General features: G+C 33.2%; 1 protein-coding gene and 1 long non-coding RNA gene across 2 annotated transcripts; both read left to right on the top strand.

Annotated features, from left to right (window-relative positions):
* Nucleotides 1–4,856: 4,856 nt before the first annotated feature.
* LOC120348805 lies at nucleotides 4,857–9,821 on the top strand. The gene is made up of 2 exons (XR_005570393.1): nucleotides 4,857–5,137; nucleotides 9,644–9,821. It is a non-coding gene; the product is annotated as an uncharacterized LOC120348805 (long non-coding RNA).
* Nucleotides 9,822–13,067: 3,246 nt separating this feature from the next.
* On the top strand, nucleotides 13,068–17,733 carry LOC111051845. The gene is made up of 2 exons (XM_039420071.1): nucleotides 13,068–13,506; nucleotides 15,363–17,733. The coding sequence occupies exons 1-2, from the start codon at nucleotides 13,487–13,489 to the stop codon at nucleotides 15,619–15,621; spliced, it is 279 nt and encodes a 92-aa protein (XP_039276005.1). The 5' UTR covers nucleotides 13,068–13,486; the 3' UTR covers nucleotides 15,622–17,733.
* The last annotated feature ends 8,663 nt before the right edge of the window (nucleotides 17,734–26,396 follow it).

The raw sequence follows: 26,396 nt of genomic DNA, 5'->3' as shown, positions 1-26,396 counted from the left end.
TTATATCAATATAATATAATAATCATGATATAATTTCTTTGTAGAAAATATATCGGCAGTAATAATAATTTATTGCATTCTATGATTAATAGAGTAGTAGTTTACATATATGTTAACAGAAGAGTAGATGGAGAGCATGAAAAACTAGACTACTTACCGAAATTAGACACATAACATTAATAATATAAATCTATATGATAAGTGATAGAGGGAGCTCTTAATTCTACAACTTTCGTGAATTATTAAGTGCATTAATAGACGCAGTGATCTTTGCTATCTTATTAATATTTTTGTATGCAAAATCAAATGATAAAATTTAAAATCTCTAAATCGGCTGCAGGCATTGAAATACCTTTTTATACAAGGACAACAAGCAATTACCATGAGCATTCTTCATTAACATTGACTTATTGAATGATAACTTGAGCCTAATTTGAAAAGAATGTGGCTTAGATAATTACTTACCTGTGAAAAGAAATCCCACTTCCTTTTTTATCACTCTCCGTGCAGTTATATGCACAGCAACTTCTCACCATTTTTTAAAGAAATCACCATCTGGTAATTGATTAAAATACAAAAATATGATAGCGTGCCTATACCGTAGACTACAAGAATATCCAGCCATTTTGCTCCTTCATGTGACGTCATACGGCTGTTTATGTTTGCTTCTGCCCAATGTATTGTGGAGGTATTGAGAAGCCGTGTCTATTATATTAATGGTCGAAGCTTGGCACAGAAAAGGTACAGAATGGAAACTGTCAATAAAACGCCTATCTAACCAATGCTTTTTACCAAAGACGTTAAAGAGGTATAGACCCACAATGCCTATGCCTTCCCAATGCCAGCTCTTTCTTGAAATTGAAGGCTGCCATTGAGGTGTTTTAGCGCGAGAAATTCAAAATTCATAGAGGAGAAAATGCTGTTTTGGCGCTGGAATACAGTTTAATATTAGGCTGTTTAACTAAGGGAATATAATTTATATGATTTGAAGCGATTTTGAAGTTACCAATTATCGATTCTTCAAGTCCTCATAAATGATAGTCCCGTAGATATAATATAGTTTTAATAATTTACTCACATAAGTGTATGGTAAGTTAATTAATATTTTGCCTTTACTCAAATGTAAGTTAACTGCTATAGTGAGATCCACGTTATAATGACAGTGGATTGAGATGGAAGAACAGCGAAAAGGATTTATATTTTTCTATTACTTAAAAAAATTGGAATAGAATACATACCTAATAACTTAATTTCTCTTGCTTTGAAATTCAAATTGGTGTATCACAGCTTTTTAAACTAGCCGCCATTTCAGGTTTGTATAAAAATAAAAATCTGATCTCAGATGATAGAAGCAAATTTTTGAATCAAATTATGAAAAAATATATTGTCTTGATTAATTTGACATTAAATTGATTATTTTATGAAGGAAATGATAATTATTATCAGATCAAATTTAATGGGATGAATTGAGTAACAGCTGTGTACACTCAGTGGCAAAATGGAGAGACTTGGTAACGTTTTTCTTCACTGCCATTATAACGTGGACCTCACTATATTAAAATGCGACGCTCCCTAACAAGATGGCAGATTTTTGCGACAGGGTACTAGCCAAGTTTCCATACTGTATGTTTACTTTGGCCTTGGCTTAAACCAGCCTCTTGTTGCTCTCGTGTAACCACAGTATACATACAGTATGGAAACTTGGTCACACCCTGACGCCAAAAATCCGCCATCTTGTTAGGAAGCGCCGCATTGTAATAGTATTGATGGTAGGTCCGGATCACTTCAATGATCCGGATCAATTGATCTCGTTCACTGCCACTAGCCAATCAGAAGACCAGGATTGAAACTTCCCAAGGTCACGTGACGTGTTTAGTATTGGGGTCATGTAAAAAGCATTGGTAAGATAGGCATTTGATTACAAGTTTCCATTCTGTATATATTCTGTGGTGTAACAACGAGCAACAAAGATGAGAAGTTTATTTGGCAAAAAAGTAACAACAACAATTCATTTTACAAGAAGATTTTTGTAATAGCTTCTCCTTGTTGTAAATTAGCTCATTCATAATAACTGCACTAAATAGATATGTTAATTTTTTCCACTTTCACTAAGCACTCCTGGTGGTTTACACCAGATCTGTTGTCTTCTTCCTTTTCAATCTCCTCATTAATGTTGAGTTGTCCAAAAGCTGGATTGCCTCAACATTTTGGTGGTCATTTAGAGCCTCTTCATAGGTCCTTGCTGTTTTTACAATCATCTCCTTGACTGTCTCCACCTGAAGGTCCCTATGAATGTCGGCGTTCCTGATGAAATATGGAGCATTGACAGCATTTCAAAGAAACTTGTTTTGGAATCGTTGGATGATGCCAATATTGCTCTCTGCTGTACAGCCCCACAGTTGTGCACCATACAACCAGACAGGCCTTGGAGTTTGTCTCTATTGTAGGTTGATAAGCTTGAATTCCTTCCTATCAGCCAATACATTCTACCGTACTTGTAGTAGTTGAGCTCATCCAACTTTTTCTTAACATGGTTTCTCCACCGAAGCTTGGCATCCAGAGTAATGGCAACATATTTTGCCTCGTTTGTATATGGTATCACGTGGTTGTTGATTCTGACTGGTATGCAATCATGCGGTCTGTTTGCAAAGGTCTATTTTCTCATTTTTACTCTTACATGAGCTGTTTGTGAGCATTATTATATTGATTTGTTTTTCATGAGTCAAAGACACTGGGTACGGTACTGTCCAGGTACTTCCACAAAAATGTATTACTCGCTACGTTGAAAGCTCTTTCTATTTTACTAATTGATCATCTCAAAACAATATTACATGGATAATTGACAATATTGTAATGTGAACTTACAAACTGTAGGCTACCATACCTATTATAGGAAGGTACCTAATATAGGTAAGTGTTGAAGCTGAGCAGTAGCTTGGTTTACAATATTATCACTACCTACCTACTTTATAGGCTTACTTACAAATTCTCCTTGATATCATGAACTCTCTATAATGAATATTAATATTGTCTTAAAAAAATAGACTACTTACCGAAATTAGACACATAACATTAATAATATAAATCTATATGATAAGTGATAGAGGGAGCTCTTAATTCTACAACTTTCGTGAATTATTAAGTGCATTAATAGACGCAGTGATCTTTGCTATCTTATTAATATTTTTGTATGCAAAATCAAATGATAAAATTTAAAATCTCTAAATCGGCTGCAGGCATTGAAATACCTTTTTATACAAGGACAACAAGCAATTACCATGAGCATTCTTCATTAACATTGACTTATTGAATGATAACTTGAGCCTAATTTGAAAAGAATGTGGCTTAGATAATTACTTACCTGTGAAAAGAAATCCCACTTCCTTTTTTATCACTCTCCGTGCAGTTATATGCACAGCAACTTCTCACCATTTTTTAAAGAAATCACCATCTGGTAATTGATTAAAATACAAAAATATGATAGCGTGCCTATACCGTAGACTACAAGAATATCCAGCCATTTTGCTCCTTCATGTGACGTCATACGGCTGTTTATGTTTGCTTCTGCCCAATGTATTGTGGAGGTATTGAGAAGCCGTGTCTATTATATTAATGGTCGAAGCTTGGCACAGAAAAGGTACAGAATGGAAACTGTCAATAAAACGCCTATCTAACCAATGCTTTCTACCAAAGACTTTAAAGAGGTATAGACCCAAAATGCCTATGCCTTCCCAATGCCAGCTATTTCTTGAAATTGAAGGCTGCCATTGAGGTGTTTTAGCGCGAGAAATTCAATATTCATAGAGGAGAAAATGATGTTTTGGCGCTGGAATACAGTTTAATATTGGGCTGTTTAACTAAGGGAATATAATTTATATGATTTGAAGCGATTTTGAAGTTACCAATAATCGATTCTTCAAGTCCTCATAAATGATAGTCCCGTATATATAATATAGTTTTAATAATTTACTCACATAAGTGTATGGTAAGTTAATTAACATTTTGCCTTTACTCAAATGTAAGTTAACTGCTATAGTGAGATCCACGTTATAATGACAGTGGATTGAGATGGAAGAACAGCGAACAGGATTTATATTTTTCTATTACTTAAAAAAATTGGAATAGAATACATACCTAATAACTTAATTTCTCTTGCTTTGAAATTCAAATTGGTGTATCACAGCTTTTTAAACTAGCCGCCATTTCAGGTTTGTATAAAAATAAAAATCTGATCTCAGATGATAGAAGCAAATTTTTGAATCAAATTATGAAAAAATATATTGTCTTGATTAATTTGACATTAAATTGATTATTTTATGATGGAAATGATAATTATTATCAGATCAAATTTAATGGGATGAATTGAGTAACAGCTGTGTACACTCAGTGGCAAAATGGAGAGACTTGGTAACGTTTTTCTTCTATCTTTCTTCACTGCCATTATAACGTGGACCTCACTATATTAAAATGCGACGCTCCCTAACAAGATGGCAGATTTTTGTGACAGGGTACTAGCCAAGTTTCCATACTGTATGTTTACTTTGGCCTTGGCTTAACCAGCCTCTCGTTGCTCTCGTGTAACCACAGTATACATACAGTATGGAAACTTGGTCACACCCTGACGCCAAAAATCCGCCATCTTGTTAGGAAGCGCCGCATTGTAATAGTATTGATGGTAGGTCCGGATCACTTCAATGATCCGGATCAATTGATCTCGTTCACTGCCACTAGCCAATCAGAAGACCAGGATTGAAACTTCCCAAGGTCACGTGACGTGTTTAGTATTGGGGTCATGTAAAAAGCATTGGTAAGATAGGCATTTGATTACAAGTTTCCATTCTGTATATATTCTGTGGTGTAACAACGAGCAACAAAGATGAGAAGTTTATTTGGCAAAAAAGTAACAACAACAACCATTCTTTCATTTTGTAGTCTGTCTCTTATAGCCTAAACTCTTGTTAGTTTTTTTTAAGAAATTATTATTGTTTATTCTTTATTGATAAAGTAGATAGAAATGGATGTCGATATAGAATCAATGTGCAGACTATGTGCTTCTAAAAATGGGTTCAAAGTAAATCTGTTTGAAAAAAGACTTGGATACATTGATAAAATTAAGAGATTTATTCCTTCTTTAAAAGTAAGTTGATTTTTAATGCTCAACGTTTCTTATTTATATGTATATAAATAAAAATATATTAGGTTAGGAAAGCTTAGTTTAGAAAAGTTTTGGTTAGGAAAGTTTAGGTTAGAAAAACTTAGATCAGGAAAATAATAATTTGATGATTTCGATAATCAAAATTGCTGCCGTTTATGCCCGCCGCAAAGTAGACCCACGCTAATCCACGAGAAGCAACCCACACCGTGGCATGTTTTGTAAACCATTGCTATGATAGAATATTATTTATAATCAATCAGCTCACAGCTAAGTGGATTATTCATTGCATGTATTAGACGGATGTCTGGAAAAGCCTAGCAATGATTTACAAAACATCCCACGGCGTGGGTTGCTTTTTGTGGATTAGCATAGGTCTACTTCACGTCGGGTCTTAATTTTTGTGCTCAAAATAACATAGGCCTACCCTAAATCGATCCCAACCAAAATTTGATCACAGGTATTTTGGCACTGGACCTAGAATTACACCTTATTTTTTAAATATTTTATATTCTTGAGTACTATATAATACTACTATTATGCTGGCCTCTGGAGATAAGGATGTTCTTGAAAATCTTTGAGGATCAGAACTTGTCCCGTCTCAGGAAGTACTGGATAAACCAGCCGCGAGTTGCTGGTTCTCATGGTGAAGGTAAAAGTCAACCAAAGGGAGTAAGAATACTACGTCCCTGGGGCTGGGAGTTTTCTAGTGGGGGTCCAGACTAGGGTTGCCACCCGTACTATATTATAAAGTATTGTACTTTATACTTTGTAAGCAAGATAAAGTACGCAAAAATACTTTATTTTGCTCAACAAAGTACTATATAATAACGTAAGTGGAAATCAAAACATTTTATAGTGTGGTCCACATTATAATGACAGTATTTGATTAACTTAGGTGTTGCTACCCTCGTCTATTATTCGACAAAGCAGGTAGTAGTACTATCCTTTTCTAGCTCCACAACGATGCCAATTATGTTTTTGACTATGTAGATATATAATTAATTGAGGCAGAGGATAGGCAACGTTATTCTTCTATCTTTATCCACTGTCATTATAACGTGGACCTCACTATAGATTAGTAGATTGGCGGAGACTGTCAGATTTAAACTAAATATTGGCTACATTTTTACAGTGCATGTGATGCTGATGAGTTCAAGAATTTGTATAAATTGGTTTCATATTTACTCTCTATCCCTGCCACTTCAGCATTATTTTGTGGAATGGGTTTTTTCTGTGATGAATAATAAGTGGAGAGATGAGAGGAGCAAAGCATCTTTGAATCTCATAAGAAATAATGAACTAATGATTTATTTCAATTTGAATGTTGATTGCAAAGATGCTTTGCAACTCTTCACCAGTAGCAACTATTTATTGATGATGGCCAAAAGCAATAAGAAATATATTGTCAAGAAAAACTAATTGATTTTTTATTAAATTTAAAATACATTATTGAACTCATTTTGTATTCCATTATATTCATGTATTCAAATTCAAATTCAAATTTTATTTATTCAAGTAAGTTACAATACATTCTGGTTCATACACGAATCTACAATAAATTACAGTACAACAGCCAATTATGCAGCAAATTTCACATATTATGAAAACTTATTAATTACAATGAAGATTGAATGCAACATTAGAATATTGATAATATAGTATTGTAATATAACTACATAAATCAGCGGTGTTTCAACAATGAATAAATGATAATTTCAATGAATAAATATACACCCCACTATATATTATATGTGTTGGGGTATAAGTAATTAGTTGCTTATTGCGTGTAATAATTACTATTTACAAACTTCATTCACTGATATGGGATTAAAGTTTTTTATAATAAAATGAGTAAAAATGTATAATACAAACAAACAAAATTATGGAATTAGTAAATAAATATTAATGTTCTATTGAGGATAATAATAAGAAAGGTTATTTTTAGAAAAATGAAAAACAGTAAAGAGTGGAATGAAGAATAAATAGTTTCAATATTTACAGTCTAACTAAATTTTCACAATTTTCCACTCCAATATCAACCAACCAGGAAAATAAACTTTTCTTGAACCTGTGTCTATTGAATTCTTCCCTAATGTAACTTGGTATTGAATTATAAATTTTTGGTCCCAAATATGTGTAGTTTCTTTGCCCAAATGTAGTGTTCATCCTTGGTACTATTGAATACGTGTTTCTCTGCCTTGTTTGATGGTTATGATCTGCCAGTCTTATGTGTTCGTTGTTTCTCCTCATTCGCGTGATGGTAGCCTGGATGTAGAGTTGTCTTACACTCAGTACTTTACTGTCCTTGAAAAGAATGTTCGTGGGGAATTGATTCTCCTTGAAGCCTATTATTTTTAGTATTCGTTTTTGAAGTTTATAGAGAGGTTCAACATGTGTAAAATTCGTAGCTCCCCAGATAATTATGACGTATCTTAAAATTGATTGCACTAAAGAAAAATAAACAGTTTTTAATGTCTCATAGTTGAGGATTTTACGGAGTTGATAGAATTTGTAGAGAAGCTTCCTGATCCGGGTAATTGATAGATTAATTTGCTTGTCCCATTTGAATTTGTTGTCCACTATTGTTCCTAAATATTTTATTTCATTGACTTGTTGAATTGAAGGGCAATCACACGGGTTGTTGGTGCTTCCACAGTGATGCAGGATTATTGAAGAATCCGGTGGTCTCGTCCGTTCTGTCAGAGAAAAGGCTAAAAATTTCGTTTTTGTTGCATTTACTGTAAGCAAATTTTCTCTTAACCATTTATCGACTTTGATCAATTCTTCCTGTGCCAGATTAAAAACTTCCTCCCAGGTGTTTCCTCCAAATAGTATACACGTATCATCAGCAAAAGCTATTACTCTTCCTCTTATCTTAATTGAACATAGCTCATTTGCATATGCCAAATACAGAATTGGCCCAAGAACTGTTCCTTGGGGAATCCCAAACTTCATCGTTCCCTCTGAACTGAGATGTTCTTCAACTTTGACTTTTTGACGCCCGTCACAGAGGTATGATCTAAACCATGCTAGAGGAACTCCTCTAATTCCCATGGCTTCTAATTTCTTCAGCAGCAAACTGTGATTAACAGTGTCAAAAGCTTTTGCTAGGTCCAGGAACACTGCTGCACATTTTTTGTTATTTTCTAGCTTATCTGTGACAAAATTTGACAATTCTAATACCGCATCTTCTGTACTCCTCCCCTCACGAAAACCAAATTGATTCCTAGATAGTAAGTTGTTTTTTTCCATGTAATTCACAAGACGTTTCTTTACCAGTTTTTCCAAAATCTTAGAAATATTGCTTATAAGTGAAATAGGCCTGTAATTGGTGGCATTTGTTTTGTCGCCTCCTTTATGTAATGGTCTAACACATGTCTCTTTCATAGCTTTTGGAAAAATTCCTTTTGACAGACTTAAATTAAATATGTGAATTAATGGTTTTACAATTACATTTGTATTGTATTTTAAATATCCATTCAAAATTACTTTATTTGCATGGGCTACTTATAAGAGTTATTAAAAACATCAAGCTTCCTTTATTTATTTTTCCCAAGAGCACATTCGAGCTCTAAAATAAAAAAAAAATACTATTACTCATGTCAATAATGTGTATTTTTGTGAGTCTATAAGAATGCCACAAAGAACTATGCTTACTTTTTGAATATACAGGTAAAAATGACATGTACTTTATTTAAACATAATGTACTATATTTTTTAGGCCTGTGTTTACCAATGTACTTTATTTTTCTTTAAAAAAGGTGGCAACCCTAGTCCAGACTATTATATGGTAATTAAGGTTGTACCTAGGGAACCCCCTTCCCTGGAAGTAGGATTTGGAAGTAGTCTTTGGAAGTAGGATTACAGTATGTAAAAAATCCTCTTCTCTGGACTCTTACCAAAGCACTCGTTGCCCTGCTCGGTGAACGTGCATGCGCCCACCTTTGATATGTATATATAATTATGTGAAAAACGAGTATTTTTCCAGGCTTGTAGACAGTTTGGAGGATACATCCGGCTAACGTAACACCGGAACTATCCAACAGTGCCCACGTCTGGGATGATGACGTTTCTGTGGGTGGTTTTACTCCAATGCAGGCTAAACTCAGTTATACTTGCCTTCCTACCTGTCATTGCTCACATCTCATGATATATGCGCATAGCAGGTGTGGGAATAGCGTGTGGTTTCGCAGCCAAACTGACTGTCATGATAAATCTGCAGTACTTCTATTTAAATAATTAGATAACTTCACAGACATTTATTTCTGACTGCTATCTAAACACGCTTTTAGTATAACATCATCGAAGATAATTCATTGTTTGGCAACAACAAAATGTCACCACTGAAAATATGTCCTGGCTAACCATTAATTGGCTTCCTGAACAATATATACCGTATTGGATTATACAGAAAACTTCATGTGGAATGGGCTTGAAAAATATGTTGTTTTCATTTACTCTTGCTATCATCAATTTTATCTTTTTCAGATTCCCCAAGATGACAAACTTCCATCTATGATATGCTTTCGTTGCGCGATGCTTATTGGCGATTTCGAAAAGTTCTGTTTAAATTGTGTAAAAGTGCAAGAAACGTTCTTGAAAATGAAAGACGACCAAACTGTAAGTTGTTTTTTTTTAATGAAATAAGTCACACTTTTACATAAAATGTCTGTAAATGGTTTGAATTTGGATTATACATATTCCGTGCGTTTTTATTTTTCGACAACTCGTAGAAATAGATTTTACTCTAGTGATAGTGATAGAATGTGTGGGGAGAAAAGCATATGAAAACATACAATGCAAGCATTGAAAGCATTGATCCAAAATTTGCATTCTAAATTTACCGAGGATGGTTAAATTCCAATTTTATTCAATAAATAAAATTTAATTTAATAATTAAAAGAATTTTATCTATTTTGTAATTTGAAATTATCGCAACGATAAAAGCCCAACCGAACAGAGCTTGCTACAAATGATTCCTTAGCGTAATTGAAAGCACTTGGTTGCTGGTACGAGATTTCAATTTTTTTCTGTAAATTTCCAACTCAGAATTGCAAAACAGGGGTTACATGCTATTTTCAAATGAATATACATGGTAGATAAAAAATTATGAAAACAGCTTGATACGATCAAGCAACGATCTACAGTTCAGCTTCAACAACAGGTCCACCGACATAGGCTCTCTAAAGTTCTTGGGTTTTTGCTGGACACAAATTTAAGTTGGAAGAGCCATATAACATACATAGCTGGGAAACTGAGTAAATGTTTATTTGTATTGCGCAGACTGAAACATATTGTGAGCCATGATTTTTTAATGAGTGTGTATTACGCTCATGTTTTTACTCACCTAGCTTATGGCATACAATTGTGGGGAAACTGTTCCACAATTATCACACTTTTCAGACTGCAGAAGGGGGATGTAAGAATTATCTGTAATGAACCACCCCAAGCTTCATGTAGAGCACTATTCCGTAGATTAAGGTTATTGACTCTGCCTTCACTTTATATGTTTTCGTGTTGTTTATATGTTAAAAAGCACCTGAGTAATTTCAGAGTAAATGGTGATATCCATAGTTACCCCACAAGAAGCAGTCTTAAATGTTAGAATTGAGAGCAATCAATATACAAGCTCTCAGAAAAATTGGAAATACATGTTGGTAAAGCTATTCAATGAACTTGATGTGGACGTTCGAATAATGAACGTTCTACAATTCAAGACTCACTTGAGGAATTTGCTACTGGAAAGGTGCCTGTATTCTGTGAGAGAGTTTTTTGTCTGACCAAAGCTAACTGTGATAATTGTTAAGGGTGTTAGGCGTCTTAGTGTCTGCTATTATTATATTGTATTATTTTCACTGTTGCTAATTGTATCGTCGTTCTTTGTATAAGCTATTGTAGAAAATGACGTTGTTTGTAACATTTTTATGTTCCTTGATAATAAAAGATTGATTGATTGATATTTCTTTCACAATGATATTTTGACTGTAGGTTCCATTTGGGATCCTATCTGAGTTAAAGAACTACTTTTCTGTCTTTCTCATTGAATTATTGTTAGGTGGAGTTTTTAAAGTGCTCATTGCTCAGTGTTCAGTGCTCTTGAAAGTGTAAAATAACAGATTTAAAAATAACAATTTTTGCTCTTTCAAAATGTATGCTTATCGTAGGTTTGTAGAGCATTAAGTTTTCTTCAATTTGATGGGTTTCCTTTCATTTTTATAGTAGCTTTGATGTAGGGGATAAAATTTCCATTAATTCACGGTTTTTGCATTCATTTTCTTTTAAAATTCTGTATCGGAATCATTAATATGACCACCTTGACATTTAAAAAAATGAAGTTGAATTCAAAATGGTGGATCCCAGGCGGTGGACCAAAATTTTGAAGTGACAGAAAATAAGTTTTTTTCAATTGCAGAAGAATCCCCAATTAATTTACTGTAAAATTATCCATGCAAAAAATGTTATTAAGCGGTTTCCATGATTTTCACCAACCCTGGAATCTCTTAATGGATATCAAAAATAAATGTTGCCAAGAAACATAACAAGTCAAATTCAAACCGTATCACAGTAAACAGGAGACACAGTCTACAAACAAACAATATATTAAGCTTACTAGTTGTTCTGTGAACAGTAGACCTTGCGCAGCTATATTAAACAATAGCCTCCACTGATAAAATGCCATGCCCTAGGTAGAATTTCCATTTATTTCAACTTATGACTGAATTGAAGTGGAAAAAATACTCAGTGTAGGTACTGCATTGTATTGCACCTGGTTTCCAATGGCAACCATAAGGATTGTTATGTCGTGTGCTACTGTTACTCCATGAAAAAGCTCCAGATCCATTTATTGGATGCTCGAGACTGAGTTTTTTGGCTGCGGCCATTAGCAACTAGGTGACGGATAGTTTTATTGAAGATCCTCTACGTCCTTCCAGCCTATACAATGCAATACCCACACTGAGTATTTTTTGCCATGAATATAAATATCAGTTCAATTTTATATTTTTTTAGTGCTTCAACTGTTTCAATTCATGAGAGCTATTTTTGAATGAAAGACATGAAAACTATGACATTTGAGAATTGTTTTCATGAATTGAAACTTGTTATACACTGAGAAATATTAAAGGGCACTCGATAGTATCTATTTTTTTCAACTTATTAATTTGAATTGAAGCGACAAAATATTTTTTTATTTGTTCAAAGCTACAAAAAATATCGTACATTTCATTGAAACGTCCAAATTTAATTTAAGAACAAAGCTACTTTTAAATATAACATCACATTGTTTATATGGAAAATGAATTTGATTTGATCAGTCTTCAATTCGTATGGCAGGAAATGTGCTACATGTGGTATACATGTAAATGTTTAAATGCGTAAATGTTTTAAATGTGGTTTACATGAATTCACACTTGCGTATCATACAAATGGTACAACACTCTGGTGTTCAAAGGCACACAGCTCTCAACTATTAAGAATTCATAGAATAGCTATTAAACTTAAATGTGATTTTCTAAAACGTGTTCAATGCAAAGAGATCTTCAAGGAACTGAAGATATTGACTTTACTATCTTTGTTTATCTATGAATGTCTGATCTACATGAAAGAGAATTGAGATACGCTTGTAGAACAAGGCGATGCTCATAATCAACAAACAACAAGTAGAAAAATTTGATCACCTACCGCTATGCTTATGCTAACGCACAAAAAACACTTCAGTTTGTTGGTGTAAATCTATTAAACTCACTTCCGAAACAATTTAGAAGTTTGGGAGATCACATTTTCAAAAACATGCAATTCGTATGGCAGGAAATATGCTACATGTGGTATACATGTAAATGTTTAAATGCGTATAAATGTTTTATAATTGCAATCCACTTTATACAATCCACGAGTTATGAGTTGGCCAGTTTTATGAGTTTAAACTATTACATAGTGATACTCAATTGTGTCACTCAATACTTGATATTGTATTAAATTTTGTTGTAATTTGTGACAAAAGGTAATGCCTTTGATGACCGCAGAAGTGGCTACAATAAAAAATTATTCCATTCCAGTAATACAGAAACAGAATCAAGATCAACTGAGAAGAGGATAAAAAAAAGAAGAGTTTCGAAAAATGGAACGCCTATCGGCGATAAGCATCCACCGAGAGATGATGAAAATTCCCAGGAAGCTACTGGAAGTGGGGTGAATGGAGAGAAACCAAAGCACTTGAAAGAAACGGCTATTCCTCTGCCGGATTCAGGATCATGTCAACTGATTTACACCTGCGTTTATTGTAATCAGTCGTTCTTAACCAAAAGCGTGGCCTACACTCATGTTTGCGACAATATGATGAATAACTGTAAACGGTAAGTGAATCATTTATATGAATAATACAGAAATGTCATTATCTTCATCAAGAGTTCTGCTTTTTGGCAGCACTGACTGTGCAAGGTTAGCAGTTAGTTGTGTTCAAGAAAGATTTTGCAAGATTAGTCTCGATTTGGGAGACACTTCGAATGCACCAGTACTATCGATGAAAATATCGATACTCGATACTATTTAACCTAACTGGATACTATCAATATAAGTGACCATTGGTGCACTCAATACTGACATAGTTCTGGATGGAGTTTCCAAAAAACTTTCTTTTTTTTCAAGTAACGCCATGGAATAATGTTGCACGTTTTCAAATTTTCGGCGCGGGGGCGGGAACTGATTTATCCCTGTTTTATGAAATTACGCCGCCTGGAAATAAAGCATTCAAGATTTTCATATGGCAACTTTTGTAGTTTTGCAATGTTATATTCGGAGCGAAAAGTCACACTGCTCGATCCATAACACGGGAATAAGAACTATTCTAGCCCAAAAGCAATGAGTTCCAGTATGCATTTGATTGAAGACTAGTCATATGCTGTTAGATGTATTGAGAAACTTGAAAATTGCAAAGATTCCAATGGAGGACATTTAGCAGATGTTATAATAAAACAGTTTTTCACCTATTGTAAAGTAAATGGCAACCTTTTCCTTTCACATTTATGACCATTGAGTTGAAAAAATAAATTTTCGATAATTAGTCAGCTATCGAAATCTTACCGTTTCACCGAAAAACCCTATATTTTCTGAAATTAGATCTTTCAGGCTTAATTAACTTTTCAAGACACAGTCTAACCCACTCTTCAATTATCACGTTTTAAAAATGTTACGGTTTTATGAAGAGTAAACCTTTTGAACGTATTTCGGATGATCTGCCCTGATAGACTATGACTGTTAGAAAGTAATGTATTTGCATATAATTATGAGAGTGTGTCATTGGCCTAGAATTGCAGTTGCAGGTTATCTTTGTGCTTAGAATGTAATGCGTTTTATGTTACTTTACTCTTGATTAATAATGATTGTAGCGTACAGAGTAGATTTTGACCACATTTTTCATCCACAAGCAATTAACCTTAGTGAATATTACATTTTATCATAGTAGCAGCTTATTCTATAACTAGCAGACCTGGCAAACTTCGAGCAGCCTGAAAACTGTCTGGAATTTTATTTGTGATGTGTGAAGTTTATTAAAAATATGATGGATGTATAAGCTGATCTACTTGAGATTCTCTATAGAATTCAGAAAATTATACTAGCTTCCATTCGACATTTTTGGTCAAATCATGGTTATTCAATGAACGATAATCACGTATCATATTATTTTCTGTCAATCGATATGGAATCTGATTTATCAAGAGTCTCAAGGAATTGAAGAAAAGTTCGACGGAACCAAACCAAGCCTTCCATTACTATAGAACTTCACATATGTGGAAGGGATGCTTAGCACATCACCACTTGGAATTATTCTGAACATCATTTTGATTGGAGAAATTAAAGAATTGAATAAAGACCTCGTACGTCAAGACTACGGTCTAGACAGTGGAAGAGGTTTTATATGACTCGTTAGACGATCAATATGCAATGGTGTTTCTAGTGAGATACACACTAAATAAGCTGATAGATATTCCCTATGAATGGATTCTCCAAGAAGCATCATTTCTTATAAACTGATCTTCAGACCCAAATAAAGATATCTTTATCAAATTAATATCTCCAGCTGTTGAATGTAATGGAACTGAAAACCCCTAATTCGAATGCAGTAGCGGGAAAAGGTTGCATCAAGGTGTTAAAGCGATGGGCCAATAGAAAAGCAGAGTGTTGGTGTACTATAGTGCCTGGTTGGTTGCAGAGACGACGTGGGGGAGCGCAGCAACTCGTACACGTGTGAGCTGTGCTACCAGGTGTTTAGCAGACAGGCGGTGCTGCAGGCGCACAGGGTCGGCCACATGCAGGAGTCGAGTGGCGAGGGGTCGGGCGACGAGGTCTATGACGAGGACGCCTGCGTCTTCGGCCAGAAGAGGCGCAAAAAGCGTCGTGGCGGTCGAGTCACGCGCGATGGCCTCGACTACAAGCCCTTCTTCCAGGAGAACGACCAAGAGACTGAATAGTTTTTCTTGCCCATTCACCAATCCAACTTATTTGCATTATTTTCTGCTCAAAGAAGAAGAAATTTAATAGTTTTTTTTGCAATATACATTTTTGTGAATTCATCAAATTTAGTTTGTTTTATTCTAAGAAGAAACTGAATAGGTTATTTGGAATCAACAATTATTGATCTATCAGAAGTTCATCAAATTTGGATTGTTTTATACTTAAAAACTGGATAGTTTTTAGTTGGTTTTATTCGAAGGAGAAGAAACTGAATAAGCTATTTGCAATGAAATATTGAGCTATGACTCATCACAAGTAGTTTATCAGATTTGGATTGTTTTATTCGAAGAAACTGGTTAGTTTATACACTAGACATTTCATGACTGATTAACAACCACGAATTTGGGTAGTTTTATTTGCAGAAGAAACTAAGTAGTTTTTTCTATGGATATTTTGCGATATTTAACGATTAAAAGAGTTCAACAAATTTGGATAGTCGTATTTCAACTATCCAAAACGCTATAAATTGGTTTTAAGATTTTCATCTGTCGAGAATTGTAGGGAATAAATTATAATATAAATGTGGAGGTCACTCCATAATATAAATATTTAGGGTAATACTTTAGATAGTAAAGATATCTAGATTTAGGGTATTGCAATGACGGATGCAGAAATGATTTAATGATAAGAATAGTATTCCATGAAGTATAAAATTACAATTTTTAGTCAATTAAACTGCAAAGTGAATTACTACAAAAATTATATAAAAACCTATAATGAACACATGTTTTTATTCAAATTAGTTCTATCATTTTTACTATTATCCTATTATGCCAGCAATTTCTGTATATTGTTCATATTTTTATATCTGGTTATTTATGTTCAACGGAACTCGAAAACGGCTCTAACGATTTTCACGAAATTTGGAACATAGTAGGTTTATGATATAAAAATTCGATTGCACTAGGTCTCATCCTTGGGAAAACTCGCTGCATGACATTAAAAGGATAATTCATCCTTGGCTGAAACAGCTGAGACTCTCGTCGTCTGTGGATAGTATAAAGTGAGCGAGCGATTCTGTGGAAAATCAAAATATCGCATCTCTGAAATTCATCAAGCTATAGCCAGCTGTAAAATATAAACACCACTATTTTGTAGAGAATTGTGTTCTGTTTATCAATAAAGATAAATAACGAGCGAAGCTCGGTGCCCCGATATTATTTCTATTATTACTTAGGCCCGGTTGCATAAAAGCCGGTTAAATTTTAATCGTGATTAATTTCACGAGAACCAATCAGAGAAGGTTTTTTCGCAAGCTCTGATTGTTTCTCGTGGAATTAATCACGATTAAAATTTAACTGGCTCTTGTGAAGCCATCACCAAAAACTTATAAAATAATATATTCTTATAAAACTATTCAATAATAAAAAACGAACAAATTTTAATTAACGATACATTTTCATACAATCAAAATTAATTCTGTAATGTACTACAATTATTACACTTCAGGACTGACAGGAAACGGAGAGTGGCGGTTGAAAGAGTTAATATTAATCGAGATTTTACTGGACTGACGATCAATGACGTTGATCAGAACCAACATTTACAACATACGGTAATTAATGTCGCTGTTGAAACGAAATAGCTGTGAGCATTCGATGAATGCATCCATCTTCCAAACTATATTCCAAGTTAGTGCCGGGCATTGAAATAGGTGTTTTTCTTTTTTGTAGTTTGTTATCGATATTAGTCTTTACTTAACGTTTTTGACCAGTGGACTATTGTTACAGCATTATCCATATATATATATATTTTATATTGTGATTGCATTTGCTTGTAAGTTTAGTTTATTAGTATTGAATTAGTGCAATTGGTACACCTTTTGCTAGATGATAATCTACACCAAAGTCTTTAGAACATAACTAAAGTACAAAGTAGTTGCCTTAATCGTAATGTTATACTTTTATTTAGAGAAGTATTTTTTCTGTGCAATAAAGCAGTATGCTTCTTGAGAAATACATCTTAGAAGCTCTTATATTCATTTTAAATTAAACAACTATCTGCTGAATGTTTACGTTCTCTACTGTCAAGATTATTTTATTAAATAAATCAGACATTTTAAACTTCAACCATAGCATTTTTTTATCAATACCTTATGCACGAATTTTTTCTTGGTATAATTTAGAAGAGCAAGTGCCTTTGCTTTTTTATAGAAAAGTAGGGTCCAGGCCCAGCCCTTATTTCATACTCAATCCTTCCATACTCAACAAAGGAAACTCAATGATTAGAAATAATGGAGGGATCTGTGCTTAAAAAACTACTCATTAAATAAAACTAATAGAGTATTTGAACATGAAGCTATTAAATATGAATACAGTACTTAGAATTTTATACTTTAGCCAAATGTTCCATCCGTGATCATTGCAATATATAATAATAATATCGAGTGACTTGGCTAGCTCACTTGAATTGAATATCGGTTGTTTCCTGAGTACGCATGGGTATCTTATCTATTGAGTATAAAGCTGTCAAATGTTATTGTACTGTGACAATTATTATTCAAAGCCAAAAATTAACGAATTTGCATCAATTATTTGTTATACTAGTATATCTGAATGCCCTCAACACTTTTTCTTTTGCGGATGATGCCCACATGAGCTTTTTGATTTTGCGTGGGTAATGGAAAGTGCTAGGGTGAATTATGAGATGATCAAACGACTATTTGATGGGATTCGATGGGAAATGATGCCTGGGATTCAGCGGGATTCGAACCCGCGACCAGGTAGCACAAGCAGACTGAAGGTTGCAACGCCCTAGTCAACTCGGCTATCTGGCCGGCAACACTGCTTAATCATTTTGAACTATTTTTTTATTAATTTGAAAGATCATTTCTACAACTATACTTTTCCTGGGAGTCTAGATGAGTATTTTATCCATTGAATATTGAACTGGTGAATGGTTTTGTACTGTGATAATGATTTTTTTCTCCTACGAAACAATAAATCTTCATACAATTTCTAAGCAGATAGAAAAATTTAACATTTATTGCATACCTCACAGTTTTATTGGATACCTTCTATATTTTATATTCATTAGCCTACACAATAGAGCTTGTGTACTACAGAAATGTACGATGCAGAAATTGAATTGACGTGAGCTACCAAAGTGGGTGGGGGTCAGATCTGAGAAGTACTATGATGAATATTGTATGTTTTTAGCAGGTGTGAAGCTGCAGTTGGATCGCCACCCAATGAATCCAACTCGTCCGACTCGGTGACGCTGATTGAATAGGCCTAATGTGCTCATTGCTCATGAACGACACACATGATGTTCACTGGTGAAGTCTTCAGTTGCCTCCTTATTTATGTCATGTTGTCTGTATTTACCCTGTTTGGTCGTTTCTATTATTTGTTCATATTGTACGACATCCTTAGATTTTATCGATGAATTGATGTTTTGACGGACATTTATTGATTGATTGAATCCCTCTCTTGACTGATTGATTGTTTTGATTGGTGTCGTGTCATTGTTGATATTTTTAAACTGGTTTGATATTTTGTGTTGATTGATTGTTTTGATTGGTGTTGTGTCGCTGTTGGTATTTTCAGACTGGTTTGAAATTTTGTGTTGAGCATGAATTTTCATGTTGATTTGCATTCAAATTTTTATGTTGCTGCAACTTCGTGACTTGACTTTTACAACGTTTCAATTTTTATGAGTTTTGAGTCGAATAATATAGGCCTAATATCGGAAAGTAAGCAGTACAATCTAATACAGCAGTATTAGATTTGCAAGAAGTCAACGAGCAGAAGTCGCAGCCAACTTTTTCTATCTAATTTTTGTGTGCTTCTGTGTTGTTATTATTTTTATCTTTCCTTTCATTATTTTTTTTAAATTCTGTATTCTCTGTTCATCTTCTGCTGTTATAAAACCTGCAAATGATTTATTTTCAAAAATTGATTTCTCTTCAGTCATAAATGAAACATTTTATTGGACTGCTGAAGAGAGTCTGATTCTTATGCTATTCCAATACAGAATTTTAATCAATTCGAGTATAGATAAATATATGTATATAATCAGAATTAACGTTTTGTGAATACATTGTCTATTGTTTTAGTGTAATGAGATTGTTTGAAGTAATGGTGGTGGCAAGATCAAGGGTGCATTTTATTCCTTTATGTTTTGTTTTTTGTACCTTTCTATGTTTTTCTTCTGGTCCTTGTCATGCTTTAATAAGTGGTTTGTTTAATACAAATATCTGACCACTGCATAACCAGAGTGAAGAAAATAATACACATATTTATAGGGTTAGAAACTTTTTCATAAGTAAATTCTGTTTCATTATCTCATCGAGAAACGTAAATAAAACTTGTTTTTTCTTTCTCATCTTCATTAATGAGGCATTGATTCTATCACACACACCAGTCGATTAATGAATAAATAGAAACTACTAGATTGGTTGGCTGTTGGATAATCTACCTGCACTTAATTAGAAATTCTACTCAATTTTTCTCTAGGCAACTTTATTATCTAAAACAATTGGGAATATTTTCACAAACTGTGCTGTACTTCCCAGTACAGTAAACTGCATTTTTTAAGACCGTTCTCATAATTGAAAAATGTGATGTAAATTTGAACCTTATTCAATACATGAAAAAGAGTTCAAGAATATTATTATTAAGAGTGCGCGGTAGCGGTCGGCTTAATCGTTTGATCTTTTTTTTTTGAAATTGAAATAATTTTATTGTCATCTTCAAAAATGTACAGGATATATTACAATATAATAATATCATACTATATAAATAAAATAATGAGGCAGGCCCTTCCAGAAAAGCCTTAAGCTTAAGCTCTGGAAAGAAGTTCAAATAGTATTACAAATACAATTGAGAAATATCTATATGACAGGAAAATGGGTCAAAATAAAAAAGATGATACCGTACAACATACTAGTGCGTAGATGAATAAATAAAAACAATAATAATTGTAGCGCAAAATTCATTAAAAAAATGTAAGCAATAATTACTCTTCAAGCTTCACCTGCCCGTATACCCAGTCTTTCACCCCATATATTAAACTTTTTTGATTTTATTTTCAATGAATCTTTCTGGTAATCTATTTTTAAACTATGATAGTAGAAGTTGGTGTTTGCAAGTCTAGTTAAATGACGTTTAAGTAGCCTATTTGATGCATTTGGACGTGTGGAGTAATATGGTTTGTAAATTTATGTTTGTTATTATTAATTTAAAAAATTGCATTTTTCATGTATGATTGTCTTAATGTTGCTAGGTAGATTTATTTGAATAATAGTCTACTCGGTTACATTCCTAGCCTTCCCAGTGCCAGTGCTGTCCTCATGATGTGTTTTTGTAGAACAAAAAGTTTGTTGAAGTTTGTGTCGTGGGCTTCCCCTTGCCTCAATACTATACATAAACAAGAGTGTACATAAGCGAAATAAATATTTCAAATAATTCCAGGATGCTAAATTCTATTGGTTTTGTAAAATACGAGTATATGTCAGGTACTTTAATTTTGAGCAGAGGTGGAGTAGATGTGAGTTCCATTTCTAGTTTTGGTCTATAACTATTCCTAAATATTTAATTGATTGGATTTTTTCAATTATTTTACAAGAGCAAAGCAATCTATTGAGTAATCATTATGGTTATGCATTTTCAATCTCAATTCATTGAGAGTAATATGGATCTCTCTTGATCTCTTGCAAGTACTTGATTGAACAATATGGTTAGACCACTACGCTATGGCTAATACAATTTTCCAGAAGGATTTTCTGCTTCTTTATAATTCCTATCAATTAATTTTAAGCTGAATCGGCTCTAGATTTACTTGAGTTTTAAGGAAGCTGTGATAGCTGTATAGGCATCTAGTTCGCAACTGTAGGCTAGACCTGAATGACTCGAAGTGATTGAGAATTTCTTATATTTTCTGGCAAGGCGTTGTAGAGTTTCTGTCCATATATTTAACAACATTAACATTTTATCAAAATTCTTGGAGAGAAATAGTACAGGCTCAGCCTATTTTTTCCTCCAATGTCATAATTGTCTTATGATTATAGTGTTCTATAAAATAAATGAATGAATTCCATTTAGCATTCAACTCCTATTAATTTCTCCTATGCTATCTGTTGGAATTCTATGTATGTGCCTTGCGTTGTGCTGGTGGATGGCAGCTCCTGTTAGAATAGTAATTCCATGCAAAACAAAAACAATTTACAATACAGTGAAAATAAATTAAATACAAGTTACAAAACATATAAAAGTAGAAAATAATGTAAAATAGAATAATTTAGTAAATGTTTTGTATTCACTACTTTCCTTCATTAATATATTACAAACTAATTTTCTTTCTTCACTGCCAACATAAGGGTACATAGTGTGTTGGCAGTAGCAGGATAAAGCTGGATTCGCACATAACAGTAACAGTGAACAATTAATGCATCCCGACATATGCATAGACTATAGTGGGATGCTACAAAATAATCCAAGTATTCAAAGGACTTTTTTCCATATTGTAAATGTTTTTTCATGTTTAATAAACATCTCTGACATGGGTTACTTGATAGAAAAAAGTGAACTGTGAAAATATAATTCCCCTAATTTGTAATGGTAATTCCTACTCACTCGGCCGGGCTGAGTGGGATTAGTCCAATTAGAACTAGTAGAAATTATATTTTCATTGTCACTGTTGATGCGAATTCGGCTTCAAACTCTTTCTTCTAACAAATGAACTGTATGTTCAAATAGTAATTTCATTAATAAATACGGAAACAATTTTGTAAACAAAAATATATCTTAATATAATAAAATTAAATAAAAAGAAATGTAATAATATTAAATAGATATGAAAAAATTGGATGAGATCTCATGAAATGGGACTATTGAGGTTATCCCGTTAAAAAACTAATTCCACATGCTTAAACTGTAAAAATTCAGTTTAATTTTGTTAAATCAATTTAAAATGAAAATTTCCTATAAAATGTATAATTTACCTGTTACCTTGGTTATCACATTCACTTTATTATTTATAGGAAAGAACAGCCACAAGATAAATATAGAGACTTGAAACGGCGGAGAGTGAAATGGTCAGAAGAAAGGAAACGCATCCAGTCAGAGAGAATGAAAGAAATTTGGGTAAAGAAGAGGCAGCTGCTTAATTAATTTGATTTGGAGAATCGCTTCCATAGGCTATTCCAAAAATCTGTTTTTATAATAAATTATTGATGCAATATCATGCTAATATTATTTTGGGATTACAAACCCCAAAATGAGATCTTTCAAAAGCGATTTTCCGGTATCGGTTCCCCTGTTATCCACATTGTTCATAAAAGGGTCAATTTTTGCAACCTCCAAGAAAAGGCAATATTTCAGAATAAATCTACCGAAGAATGATTCAAGTTTGCGCAGAAAACGGTACTAGTGATCAAGGATAGTATACAGTCTATATACTATCCTTGACTGTATACTAGACTGTATACAATCCTTGACCAATGATGATGTGCGTCAATGGTGTCAAAATGATGACGTCAGTTGAAATGACTTCCGGAATCTAGTGATTCATGACAACTCGGTCAAGTGCTCGTGTAACTAAACCTCAAAACGGCTTCTTCAGCTAATCAAATATTATCGATCACCTACTGAACAGACCTGACTTGGTCATTAGTATCTTACAGCTTTTCCCCAAACTCATGACATGACTTGGAAGGTAGCGCTTCCAAACTAATGAGGAGGAGGAGCTCCAAAACAACGTCATAGTTCACTTGAACTTATTGGCGGCAACATTTTGGTGAATAGGATTTTAGTAGGCTGGCAACTGGTATGATGAATGCCTCAATATATGGGAACAGCTTAATATTTCTGTTGCAAGGATAATTTGACAAAGGTTCGATTGGGCATTATCGTATTTTAATAAAAAATCTACTTTTCTGTGACTTCAATATTCTGATCCGTCATTTTTAAACCAATTTCAAAATTGGTTAAACTATTCCAATAAGTCATAAAAAATTCAATGAATGAGTACATTGAAAATCTGGCAGATCAAACTTTACTGTTTAAAGTGTATGTGAATGTTAAGTGCTAATGTTTGGAAACATAAAAAAAGTAAAATTTAATAGTTTGAATAATATTTAGATTTACAATAATTGTAAATTATTTACGGTATTTTTGAAACGGTTTGAGATATCGATGTGCGGTTTTCGCCATTAATATTTTCTCTTGAAATTCGAAATCATCTATCTCATGACCACCTTCCCATTTAAAAAAGTGACGTTGAATTAAAAATCTCGGATCCAAGATAGCGGACCAAAGTTTTGAAGCCATAGAAAAGTTGTTTTTCTATTCAAATAGGATCCCAATCAAACTTGTGAAATTATTATTGTGATAGAAACATAAGCTGTTCCTAAACATATGCCTCACTCTATATGTTCATCTTTCATTTATGGCTAATCTGAGGTTGAAAAAATGACCCTCGTATAATGACTATACAAAATTACCAATTAGTTTACAAGTGAAAGGTGTGATTGCTTTCCTTCTACTAGCGGAAAATCAAATGTTCAGTTCATTCTTTCTGTGATGATCTTTGTTTTTGTTTTTTATTTGATTGTTGAATAGTAAATAGTTACATTCTATTTAAAAATATTTCTGGCTTCTTGGGGACACTTTCAAATACTTGCCTCATGCTCTCAGTCTTTTCTTCAGCAATTTGATTATTATTCATTCTTGATTTAGTTCTAATTAAGAGTGTATGCACACAAAGAGCGGACAGGCGTTCCGATTTCGAGCGGCCTTGGAAGGATAATTATTATAGATATAGGATAGATATGAATGTCTTTATCTATATCCTCCGAACTCCGATATAGATATAGTCCGAAGACTGCTCTGAACGATAACCGCTCTCTGTGTCCACACCCTTAAGGTCTTGTTGATGCCATTCTACATTTAGGTTATTGTATTTGCTCACTCTAGTCTTAGTTTTATTTTTGTTTTTGTATGAGTACTCTATATAGAGTTATTTTATTGAAACACATTTGGATCAATTCATGTTTGTATCATCGTACAGTATTGAGAAATTCTGGTGGCACTGAACGCAATTCTGAATTACAAATTTCTGTAACCATTGTTAACAATATTTAGATTGTTTTTGTTGAACAGATTTGATTATTTTGTCCATTGTATAAAAGCTTTTCTTTATTTTGGAATAGGCTACTCGCACTAAAAGACACTTTCGAAGAATCGCATGATTGTTTTGGGGAAACGACTAAAACTTATTTTGTTTCAAATGTCTTTTAGAAAAACTAAGAAATAGCAATTGGATTCCGGTTCTCTCCGCAATACTACTAATTTTTTATAACTTAGTAGCTTTATAGGTTTATAAATTATTATTTAAATAGATGTTGCAATATGTATTGCAATTGCAATGTGATATATTATGTTACTCGTATGTTACAGCAGAGTTTAGGCTATCAAGAAACTAAGAAATTAAATTCTTCTCCTCTCCAATTAATATAGTGACATTTGTGATATTTGTTTAGCTTTAGTGCTCGCTTCATAAAGAAATTGCAATTGAATAGGACCATTAACTGCTAAATCACAAGTCTGCAAAAATAGATTGTTTTCGATAATGTAACTAAGTTCCTCTATTTGTAAATCATTCTATCTTCTTAATGTATTAAAATAACTCAATTTGTTATAAATTTTATTTTCATTCTTCTAATGAATTATTTTTTTGTTCATTCATTCTATCCATATGATTTTTTAACAATAAGTTAGTTTGCGCATTAGTACGCTTTAATTTTAGTTCGCTAAATTATTGTTGTATTCACTGATATAAATTAGTATCAGTGATGTTCCAATTCATATTTAATAAAAACAAAAATATATGTGTTTGTATGTTGATATTTTTTATATCAGGTCTATTGATGGTTTTTATCATTCTACAGACCTTGTTTTTCATTGCTTTCTGAGGTGACGGGATGCATGCTGTGAAAAAACATGATGTAGGCCTATTTGTAAATGTTCGAATTTCAAAGAGCTTAATTAGCTTTCAAAATGTTTGTTGTCAATTTGTTATAAATAGTATTGTATATTCTTCTATTGATTGATGTGCGCATTTATTCAAAATGATTTCTCATTCCATAAAACTCATCTGAAATTAATTGTCAATATGGGCTTAAATTGTTATGTAGTTATTGTAAAATTGTTGTTGCTCAAGAAAAATCCATTTCTGTATCCATTTGTGCTCAATACAAAGTATTTTCGAACTCCCTATCAATATTCTTGGGCATTGTTCCTGGGTACGAAACTTACCCAAATATATTTTTCAAACTATCTGAAAGTCCTTAGTCACACACCAGCCATTTTTAGTATTTGCACGAACATTTATGACAACTAGGCAAAGCTACTAAAAAATTATGACAATTTTTCAAATTCATAAAACAAAATGGTGGCCGTATTAAATAACCGAAAATTCATTGATTTTACAAAAAAGAATGACATTTTAAGTTAATTTAATCACAAATCGATTGACATATCATGTTCCAATATTTAATGAATATTTCGTGAGATATGGCAGTTTTAGTGATGGTGACCTAGCTTTAGAGGGTTATGTAACGTTTTATTACTGTTTGAAATAATCGAAAATTGCTTACAAATAACATGCAATGCAGATGGAGATTGTTGCATTATTAAGGCAGACTTAGCAGAATGCCTTGTGTGCACTTACAACAGACCTCCTGCGGCAACTATCACTAAAGCTGCTATATCTCACATAGCTTGTCCATTGT

Source organism: Nilaparvata lugens, chromosome 1 (genome assembly GCF_014356525.2).
Source record: "Nilaparvata lugens isolate BPH chromosome 1, ASM1435652v1, whole genome shotgun sequence".
Taxonomy (NCBI): domain Eukaryota; kingdom Metazoa; phylum Arthropoda; class Insecta; order Hemiptera; family Delphacidae; genus Nilaparvata; species Nilaparvata lugens.
Note: the sequence above shows the minus strand (reverse complement) of the source record. Positions and strands in the feature narration are given on the sequence as shown.

Excerpts from the sequence above, each read along its gene's own strand:
- LOC111051845 (XM_039420071.1), top strand. The coding sequence starts at position 13,487 with ATGATGAATAACTGTAAACG. Across the intron at positions 13,507-15,362 it reads ATGATGAATAACTGTAAACG|AGACGACGTGGGGGAGCGCA; the intron begins GTAAGTGAATCA and ends GGTTGGTTGCAG.